General features: G+C 35.2%; 2 protein-coding genes across 10 annotated transcripts; one reads left to right on the forward strand and one right to left on the reverse strand.

Annotated features, from left to right (window-relative positions):
• The first annotated feature begins 381 nt into the window (after window positions 1-381).
• On the forward strand, window positions 382-4,289 carry LOC141668672 (uncharacterized). The gene is made up of 6 exons (XM_074475648.1): window positions 382-579; window positions 720-746; window positions 871-993; window positions 1,451-1,700; window positions 2,270-2,356; window positions 3,143-4,289. The coding sequence occupies exons 1-6, from the start codon at window positions 524-526 to the stop codon at window positions 4,097-4,099; spliced, it is 1,500 nt and encodes a 499-aa protein (XP_074331749.1). The 5' UTR covers window positions 382-523; the 3' UTR covers window positions 4,100-4,289.
• Window positions 4,290-4,401: 112 nt separating this feature from the next.
• LOC141668673 (protein EXECUTER 1, chloroplastic-like) lies at window positions 4,402-8,800 on the reverse strand. Of its 9 annotated transcripts, none has more exons than XM_074475652.1 (10): window positions 8,654-8,800; window positions 7,904-8,010; window positions 7,438-7,502; window positions 6,633-7,137; window positions 6,421-6,552; window positions 6,117-6,286; window positions 5,570-5,686; window positions 5,314-5,400; window positions 5,077-5,197; window positions 4,402-4,846 (listed from the first exon to the last, which is right to left on the reverse strand). In XM_074475652.1, exons 4-9 carry the CDS (start codon window positions 7,006-7,008, stop codon window positions 5,090-5,092), a joined length of 990 nt encoding a protein of 329 aa, XP_074331753.1. In that variant the 5' UTR covers window positions 7,009-7,137; window positions 7,438-7,502; window positions 7,904-8,010; window positions 8,654-8,800; the 3' UTR covers window positions 4,402-4,846; window positions 5,077-5,089. The 9 variants fall into 9 exon arrangements, with proteins under 9 accessions (XP_074331753.1, XP_074331755.1, XP_074331750.1 ...); XM_074475654.1 differs by having other exon boundaries at window positions 5,077-5,189; window positions 7,421-7,502; XM_074475649.1 differs by having other exon boundaries at window positions 7,421-7,502.
• Between the last annotated feature and the right edge of the window lie 2,198 nt (window positions 8,801-10,998).

The raw sequence follows: 10,998 nt of genomic DNA on the forward strand, positions 1-10,998 counted from the left end.
TATATTCAAATTTTGAATAAAATAATAATAATCACATAACATGATTAGTAAAATAATAGATTTAAAATGTTTAGTTGCATAACCTTCCATAACATAACAAAACAGTGGTCTTCATATAAGTTAACTCCCCGAATTTATTAAAAAAGAATTAATTCTTACGGGGGTTTTCGGACATCATGATTTCTAAAAATAAATTCCGTATAGGGATTTTTACATAAATAACCAAATTACAGAAAATATTTGTAATAATATATGCAATCACATATGCAAACGTTTCAACTTCATATGTAACTACATATATCTCGTCCGCATTTTTGCGCAAATATGTTTATAAGACTAAAGGGACACAGTCAGGTTACCGTACAGAAATAAAGTAAACTAAAGCCTTGTGTGGTTCTTTAACTGACTTTTGTCTTGTCTTTTCATTTACTTAACTCTTAAGGCCTGTGTTTCATCACTTTGTAATAATAACAATCACTGCTCTTTCTTTAGAAAATTTCCAAGAATAGAATTCAAACTACACATGGGCTTTGTGGGCTTTCTTGATCTTGTGTTGAAATGCTTCCAGCTACTTGCCTGGTAAATTTCTTCAATTTTGCCACTTTTTAATTTGAAAAATGGTTTTTTTTTTGTTTATATTTTTGGGTTTTGATTGTAATGATTGTAGTTAACCATGCATGTGGATGCTAATCACATTTTTGTGTTTTGGTTAAATTTAGGCCCTCATTTGCTCTAGGGTACCCTCTGTAAGTATCTTTATGTGTTTGATAAGTTGGTTTTTGCTGTTGATACATTTAGCTTATTTGTGTTCTTGTTGTTGTTCTTGGTAGTGTTAAATGTGTAATTGTGATTGCATTTGGTGTTTGACAGATGTGCTTCGATCCAGGCAATTGAGACAAATTCCAATTTCCACATGAGGAAGTTGGTTGCATATTGGATTTTGTTTTCTTTGATTTCTCTTTTTGAGTATACATTTAGTAAACTCCTTGACTGGTAATCTTATCTTGACTTTATTATTGGCTATACATGTCTTGTAAACACATAAATAAGTGTGAATTATTGGGAATTGTCGTATTTGTAGTCGTACAATAATTGAAATTTTGGTTGTCTTTGTCATAAAGCATGGGTTGATTAGGTTTACCACTGCTAATTATGCTAATTCTATGGTGGAAATTTTTTAACATGCTTAAATATATTCATGATGGTCAAAACCCCTTTGCGTTTATGGAAGCATAGGTTCGATCATTATAGCTTATAGCATGTGCAGCATCGAGTTAAAAAATTTAGCTAGATACATTATGCAAATTTAACTACTTGAAAGGTCAAGTAGTTATTATACATTATTAATATATTATAGGGAATTTAATTCCTAGATCAACCATTACTGAAATTGTTAATAAGAGACCTTGCAACATTTTTCTATTCTCACTGTCCTGTCTCTTTATGCCAGGGTTCCCGTGTGGCCTTACGTAAAGATATTAGCCATCTGCTGGTTAGTGATGCCCGGCTTCAATGGAGCTAGTATTGCCTACAACAATATTGTACGTCCATGCTTATCTATGCAACCACCTCAAATCCTTGTTGACATGGTAAACCAGAAGCAGTATGTTCCTCTTACAAGAGAATCCTTTCTAGAAGAGGCAGAAAAATATGTCAAAGAAAATGGAACTGAGGGTTTGGAGAGACTTTTTGCTAGCAAGGTACATCCTAATCTCCTCATATATGAAAGCTTATGATTTGGAATTATCAATGACAAGTATAAATACCTTTGATTCTCGACACCTCATTGGTTCTGTATTTGATGTGAAAGGAAAGTACATTTAAATCATAAATCTCAATGGTACACAAGTCATGAATCTGTATGGTGTATATCTGCTTAAGCATCTAGGATACTAGACTTGTTCTGCATTCCTTAAGAGAAGGGAAGTAAAATAAAATCATGAATATGTATGGGCTTTTGTTATAAATAATTGGCATCATGGTAGCCAGGTAAATACACCTCTTCCCTTGGTGACAAAATGGTGAGGGATCGATTCTCTATGAATACATGTGTGCGTAAAGTACATAGAATTATCGTGATTGACTTTACTTAAAAAAGGGATGTTTGATGTCAGTGGATGCTTAACTAGGTTTTAACTAGCTGCGTTGTTTTAATTAGGTGTTAGCAGGCCTTTATAATTTTATTAACATTTTTAAGAGTGCTTCCTTATAGTGATAAGAAATTTATCATTTCCTTTTGAATGTCATGTACTGCAACATTATAAAACAGCAAATAATCAGTGAGCCTCCAGTTGCGCAAAAGGATATAAAAGCAGTAGATCATTTGGACAAAAGTACGGCAGCTGCAGAGATCGAGGTCAGTCATTAAGTTTGATCTATGTCTTCTAATCCTCCATTTTTTTAGAAGAAAATATCATGTTTCGAAAAACTTTCTGGCAGAAGAAAATTTTGGACGGAAAATGATTTTACTACAAACTGTCCGGTAGTTAGCTACAGTGTTCAAAATAGTTTTCATTATTATATTTTTTATTATATCTGTATACACATTTGTTTGTCTTGTTTAAGCCGGGGGCATTAATGTTATTAACTTCTCTAGTCCTGGAAGAAGAGGCATATTGGGTTTGTTTTAATATCACTGGAAAATTTCTTCAGGTGTTTGTTTAAGTCTTAGGATTATAGTTATAATACTAATTTATATAACAAAAAATATTTAAATACTTTTATAATGCAATATATACAACTTTCTCAAAGATATACAAAATATATGTTTGAATTTGTTCAAACTAGACGTACAAACAAATGAAACAGGATAAGGCCATTCACAATATTTTGGCACACAAACAATCAAAGATTAATTCATTTCTGCGAAATAATCATTTTATTAGGTGGCTTTTCTATAATTTTTATAACTCTCCTTTTACCTTTAGGTTTCACAAGCAGCTTAAAAACACTGTGAAGTTTAAAGTTTGATTTTTAGAGTTCTTTCATCATCTCTAAAATACATTTACAGAACTTCTGCACTATCTACAATTATCAAGGCAAATTGTTAACTGTACTTGTTTGTTTTTCACTTTTTCTGTTTCCTTTTTTCATCTGCTTTTATTCATAAACCGTTCTTATATTTGCAACATTTTTCTCTCAGGTGACAACAACAGTCGATGCAGATATCAAAGTTAACAATGCTGCATTGCCAGAAAATCTAACAGAGAATGCATTTTTAGTACCTCCTGCTTTTAAGAATGTCCAGAAAGAGTGGACTTGTGCTGTATGTCAAGTAACAACGCAGAGTGAGGCAACTTTAAAATCACATCTTCAAGGGATAAAACACAGGACGAAATGCGAGGAGTTAAAATTAGTAAAGCAGACAGCGGCAAAGAAAGGAGTCTCTACTGGTACCCCGAACAAAGAGAGGAATTGTGCAATCAGTCAGGTAACAACTCAGAGCAAGACAACATGGACTTCACTTCACCAGGAATTCATTGAAGGAAAGCAAACGGAGATAAAAAATAATTCCTCAAGTACCACAATTAAGTCGGAACAACCTAATCACGTTCCGAAGAAAGTGTCATCTGACAGTGGAATAAACAAGGTTAGTTGTGTTAATCAAAATCCAAAGAAATCATCATCTGGAAGTGGACCAAGCTACAAGTTTGGTTGTGATCTATGGCGGGTGAAGTTACAGAGTGAGGCAACACAGAAATCACATCTTCAAGGGACAAAAGACAAGTCAAAATCTGAACAACTAAAAGCAAATGAGACGACAGAGAAAGACAAGATTACCTCGTCCGCAAAGTGTTCAGATAAAAACTCTAGTGGACTAAACCAAAATCCAAGTACAATAGCACGGGTAAATATAGAAGCTAAGGTCGGCAAAGGATTTCACTCGTGCTCTATATGTAAGGTAACATGCACCAGTAAATCTGATATGGCATTTCATCTCCGCGGGAATAGACACTTGTCCGTAATTGAAGATTCAGGCTACGAAAGAGGGGTTCAGTATTGGTGCAATATATGCGATGTGAAATGCTTAAGTGAGCTAGATATGGCCTCTCATCTCAACGGGAAAACGCACGCCTCCAATCTAAATGAATCGGATTAATCTGTCATGCTTGCGAGAATATTGCAGCTGGTTTTGCTGTTTATGTGTCATCATAGGAATGCCACAAAGTTATATGGTTCATATCAGCCTGTGATGTATTGGAAAAGAAAGTGGCAATTTGTAAAAGTAAAAAGGCCATGTGCCAATGGTAAAAATTTCATATTTATCGTAAATAAATTGTATTATTGTACGAGCATGTATATCTGGACATTAGATTGGCAATATTAAAAGCTGAAAATTACCATCAGATTTTTTTGGCAAAGTTTGAACTTTAAAACAATTTCTTTATAATATTAAATGAAAAGTGAGAAATAGAATTCTTTAGTAGAATAATAGAAAAATTATTTTCTCAAATCTTTTCTGTAAATTATTGAAATGTGGCTTATATAGAATTTAAATATTTGGCTTCTGTGCACTCTCTTTCAAGACACAAATTAAATGGTTATCACAAAAATATGTAGCTGCTATTCCTCATACTTCATACACTTGTGCAATGCATCAAAATCAACCACTCCTCATTACTTGACAATCAGAGCCTAGAAAGCAGCACAAAGTTTCCCATCTAGCCATATCTGTTCACATCCTCTACAAAATCACCCTACTCAGGTTTGTTGTTCCGGCAGATCTACCACATTAACAAAAATCTCTACATCGTAAATGCAGTAAAAATCTCTACATCGTAAATGCAGTAAAAATCTCTACATCGTAATACCACGGCATTGAGTGCTTCAGAGCAACAAACATCGTCTGAATTGCCAAGAAGACAAATGAAGATACAATACATTAGAGGGATACTACAGACTGTGAAAGTAAAATTAAACTTTGTTAAACTCGTGCAAAGCATGGGCTACGATACATTAGAGGGATACTACATAGAAGTGTTAAGATAGCTGAACTTTCAGTTGCTTATTTTAATTTGAGTGTGCTTCGCTTTGAATTAGGATAGGCCGATAGGTTGATAAGTAAAATTAGCTTACTTTCAAATCTGGATTAGTGAGATTCATGGAAGCTCTGCAGACCTAGCTGCTGAAAGAACTTCAAGAAATAATGTTTCGGGGCTGAAAAAAGAACTGCAATTGCAAATCCATCTCTGCAACACTGTAAATACATAAATTCAGGTGCACGCTGAGTAATTATTATAGAAATTACAAAATATTAAATAAACTCGTAACAAGATGTTAGTGAAACTTGAGGTTACAAAGAAATCAATGGACCTCTTCCCCAAGAATAATAACATCCACATCGACCAATTTAAAGTTATTAAATCCAGGAAGCCTCCCTTTTCCTTTGTAGCGAGCAACCTGAATTTTCTCAAGAATCAGAATGTAGTCAAAATATTAAAGAAGACAAGTGAAAGCTCAAAATACCAGATTTCATATGCTGATATTAAATGACATGAAGGACTGCAAATTTCTAAAACTTTTAAAACTAGAATGAGTAATTTAGCAAAAAAAAAAATAGAATGAGTACTATAAAATTGATAGTTTCAAGCTCCTTAATGAAACAACGTACAGCTCCAAATCTTTCTTCAAGAAGGATTCCAGGATGAAGCTTATGTTTTTCCCCAACCTTCGCCCTAAACACTACCTATAGATTAACAAACACTGCTTGTTGATGGACAAAAGATAGCCAAAGAAAGAACTAAAGTGATATACAAATTCCTGAAGAAACAGTCTAATATGAAAAAGAAACACCACAAACTTAATTTAAAAAATATTGACTGGACTATCATCAAGATTGTGCTCTTATACTGTTCAATACAAGGTCTGTGATGATCACGATCTAGTTCTCTTTGCTACATTTGTTATGTATGTTAGTGTAAGCATCATAGATGTGGGTGCATCAAGTAATCAAAAACACAGACAGGTCTGATCCCTAAAATTACTGAAATACTGAAGAAAAAACATATGGACATCAAAGGAGACATAAAAAAAACTAATATACTACAGAAAGAAGACACATACATGGCACTTGATGATTAAACAGAAAAAGGTGATAAAGAGGTGTAAAGACTTGCCTGACCAGCTGGCACATCAAAATCACCGGTCAAGTTCACAGCTTCAACGTATTCACACAACTCAGGCTCTGAAACTTCTTTTGTGCTATCAATCTCGGGCCAAGGACCAAACAATCTCCTCAGTTGAATGACTTCTGAAGCGAGGTAACCATTTGAGCCAATACATAATCCTGTACAGATAGAGAATTCTAGTACTTCAGAGGATGTAAAGTTCCAATCTTAATGAGAAGTACAAAAACACTGTAAAACATTGATATTACAGGTCCTGATACAGAATACAAACAATATTAATAAATTACACTACCATTTAGAGGATCAGATGAAGATGGAACATCAATCCGGTTAAATGTTGTTAGTCGAGATAGAAGCGGTTGCTGATTTTGTGCCCGACGAGAAGTGAAATAAATTTCATGTGATCTTCCTCTTCCATAACCCCCTGTAAAATATGTACAACATGCTAAATACATAATAGTTTCACCAGTAAAATAGTTCAATTTATCAGCAGTAGAAACAAACCTTGGGGTATCCCTCTGACAGCGCAGTCAACAAAATCAAGGGAACTATAGTCTGTAGTACGATAAACTTCAAGGTTATGGTCGTCAGAAACATGTTGGTCCTTTTCCAATTTCAGACAAAAGGAGAAGCATTCTTTTCTCTCCAGTGTTCCTGGTACCCGAAGTACTTTTTTACCAAGATTCCTCGTAACCTTATCTACAATGTCACCAATAGTAAAGACAAAGTGTGCCACAATTTTCTCTTCGAGGGAATCCACCACAAACTCAGTTCCAATGTCACGAGATATGTGTTGACTTGACCGATGTTTTGCTGCAAAGTTCTTCACCGTCTCATCGTCCATATAATTTCCAGTTGCTGCCATGAATTTCATCATCATCTCAGCCCACTAATCATGATCGGTTTTACTACCTACTGCTGTCAAGGGAAAGACACCCAGTTCTAGCCGTGTGTGCTCTAAGGTTCCCAAAGAATGGTGACAAGCTTCCTTCAGCTTTATATAGATGGCCTATAAAACATATGTATCAGAGCATGATAAGAAAGATAGTAGATTTCTATGACGTACTTGTGACTACTGCCATAGTTTCTTCATTACTAGTGAAAATCAACAGATATAATTTGCTAAATTTATCCAATTTAATGCCACTTTAAGAGTTTAAGCAAAAAATGGAAGTACGTAATCTAGCTGAAAGCAAGTCTATGATTATGTACTTCGTGATACTCCATTATGTAAGAGTGAGAGCCACTGTAATTGGTGGAAAAGATTGAATAGGAGGTATACCAAAAAGTACCTGCTCCTTGTATTCACCTTGTAAACCAGTTGTGACATATATCTCGAATACTGGGGTTCCCTTTTTGGCTGCTGCAAGCTGCCTAAAACCAAAACACAGTTGCCAACCAAAATCCTTTAACAAAACAGTTAAAGAGTAACTGAAATTGGTACAACAAGAATCTGATAAATACTAACAGGATCAGCTTGTTACAAAATGTACAAGTGCGCGTGAATAATGTGATATGGCCAAGTGTAAGCCGACAAGGGTTTACTCAAATGTCATATGTATGAACTTTCAAACTAAAGTGAAGTGTAATTCGTTGATTTAACATGTAATGTAGGTGAAATGTTTCTGTAAATTTCCAAGAAGGTTAGATATGACTTGGTATTGTGACTAGCATCATGATTCTTTAATTTTAAATACATTACTGTAGTTAAAATATTAGTATGAAAACGGATCATTGTGAAAGAATGAACATAGAGTAAAACTTCTTGACCATACCAAGGACTATAAATTCTTGCCAAATATCTTCCCTCCTCTGCACTTATATGAATAAGCTGACCATAAGGATGTTTCTTTTCTTCAGAAATCCCAGCCCACCAACCAACCTGAAAAAACGATGTACAAAGCAAAACACTTGTAAGTAAGACCAGAGACAATCGTCGGTGCCAATTTCAACTACTTTCCAATGGTACTACCAAATTACACAGAGAGGCAGGTCTGCGCGTTAAGAAGCTACAGCCAACAAGCCACCCCAGACATTTGAAAGAAGTTAAACGACAACAATCCGACAAATTAAAGAGTACATAACTATTCACCAAATCAACCCCAAGATACAAAACCGACAATTGGAGCTGATAAAAAGGAAATTGCTAATCATGAAAACAGTGCCTTAATCCTTTAATTACATAACGCCATCAAATATAATAAACAGCTAAATTGTTTCTTCAGTCGTAATTACACCTAATTTAACATGATCTTACTCCTTCAATATACATTGTGACATCGTTAAAAATTAACAGTTAAAATTAGTTCCTCAGACATAAGGTACCACACCTAGTAAACTGGCATTTGCCTGCTATGTCAAAAACGTTACAAGATCGTATACAGTTGAAGTAACGATAGATAACGAATGTAACAGAGTAATGAAATTACAATTAAACGCAGAGATTCACATAATCATTGTTCATAAATCACAACACAAGTGGATTAATATCAAAAAACAACGAGAAATGAGTGGAAAGAACTTACGAGTCCTGAATTAGTATCATCGTGTGTAAAGAATGATGACTCAGCTACTGCTGACACATCAAATGATAGAAAGATGACAGCTGTAGAAAGTTAGTTAAAAGTTAGAGTAGTGGGTCTATCTGATATATATAAAATCAGGTTGTTAGTGAGGAAATGAGATCAAATAATGTACAAGACATATCAATACTTTCTCTGAAATATAAAAGCTATGTTTTCATGGCTGTCTATCATGTATATTGCTAGTTTACCATTAATATTGTGCTTACTTACATGGTATCAGAACTAAACCTTGATACTTCTTCATCTTTCGTATTGCTGTTGCGGTATTTTCTCGATTACTCTGTCACTGTCCGTACAGTTCTACATTTTCCTGTTGATTTGTGCTTGTTTCTGTTCATTACTCTATGTATTGGTTGTTTTGATGCACTCTATCTGTTTGATACAATCAATTACTTGTATTTTCACTCAATTCATCGTGAAATGTTGATCTCGCACCTGAATCACACATCTCTCTCGCATCTGGATTCTTAGATCTCTCACAATCTACTGAGTTGCTGTTGTGTGATTGTGTGATTTGTCTTCGTTACTCTCATAAATTCTCGATCTATTAGTCATATCTAGATTGTACTTCATCATGTCTGCATCACCTTCTTCCTATACATCCTCGGTTACAAGTTCTTTGGTTGCGATTGATGTAAATCATCCATATTATCTGCATCCTTCGGATAACCCAGGGATGACTTTGACAACTGTTACTCTCACTGAACACAACTATAATCAGTGGAGTCGCTCAATGGAGATTGCATTATCCTCTAAATTGAAGCTAGGGTTTGTGGATGGTTCATATACTATGCCACCTGCAAATTCCTCTCTGTTGGCTCATTGGAACAGGTGTAACAATATGATTACATCCTGGATATTGAATTCAGTATCGGTTGATATTCGTAATAGTATTGTGTACATGAAAACTGCTCGTTTAATCTGGCAAGATCTTGCTACACGCTATGCACAGAGTAATGTGCCTCAGCTGTTTCATCTTCGCAAAGAGCTTTCTCAGTTATCACAAGGACCTATGTCTGTAGCTGCTTACTTTACAAAGTATCGTACTCTCAGTGATGAATTGGAATGTCTCTCTGTTCGTCCTAAATGCAACTGTACAAAGTGTACTTGTAATGTCAATGATAGTTTGGAGAAATATGAATAATCTGTTCAATTGACACAGTTTTTGATGGGGCTCAATGAACATTACACTGCTGTCAGGGGTCAGATATTGATTATGACTCCTCTTCCAACTCTCAGTCAATGCTACAGCATGTTACTCCAGGAAGAGACTCAACGCAATTCTCCCTCTCATATGCCTGTTGAGAAACTTGTCATGAATGTGAAAACCAGTCAATTCTCAAGGTTTTCTACTGCTAAAGGAACTTCATCTCCTAAGAAGCCTAATGCTGACATTAAGGATGTTCAATGTGAGTACTGTCAGCAACAAGGCCACTCTAAGGATCGTTGTTTTTGTCTTCATGGATACCCATAGTGGCACAAACTCTTTGGCAAACCAAAGCCCAAACCTAAGTTCCTTCAGCCTAAATCATCTCTGAATGCTTCCGCTAATGCAGTTTCAGTTGAGACTTCACCTATGATGTCAGACAATGCATCTGGTTCTACTGACTCTTTGAACTGTGGTCTTTCTACTTCTCAATATACTCAACTGTTAAGCATGCTTTAGGCTAATCTTCGTGAGAATTCTTCAGCTGATACTAGTCATACTTGGCCTTATCTTAGTTCAGCAAACAGTGCTCAGTTTTCAGGTATTATCACACATTTTGTTAGTCAAGTTTACACTCCATTCACTTTAACTCCCTCTCAGTGGATTTTAGATTCCGGGGCAACTGATCACATCACCCCATATGTTCATCTATTATCCTCTGTTCGTACTTGTTCTGCTAAGCTGTCATTGCCTAATGGTCAATCTGCTATAATTACTCATGTTGGCACTGTTCGTGTTACAGATACTATCACTCTTTTTAATGTTCTATGTGTTCCCACTTTTGCCTACAATTTACTCTCTATTCCTCAACTTGTTAGAAATTCTTCTAATCAAGTTTCATTTACTTCTACACAATGTTTTCTTCAGGACCATGTGTTGATGAAGGAACTAGAGATTGGTAGATTAAATGCTGGTCTTTACATATTGGACATGCCCACTGCGTCTTTGTCTTCACCCTTATATCTCTCAAATTGTAATAGTACTGTTGTAGTTTCTGCTGATTTGTGGCATGCTCGTATGGGTCATGTTCCACCTCATGTTCTTTCTCAGCTTCCAATCTCTTGTAAAAATACTCATG

This window comes from Apium graveolens, chromosome 6 (genome assembly GCF_009905375.1).
Source record: "Apium graveolens cultivar Ventura chromosome 6, ASM990537v1, whole genome shotgun sequence".
Lineage (NCBI taxonomy): Eukaryota > Viridiplantae > Streptophyta > Magnoliopsida > Apiales > Apiaceae > Apium > Apium graveolens.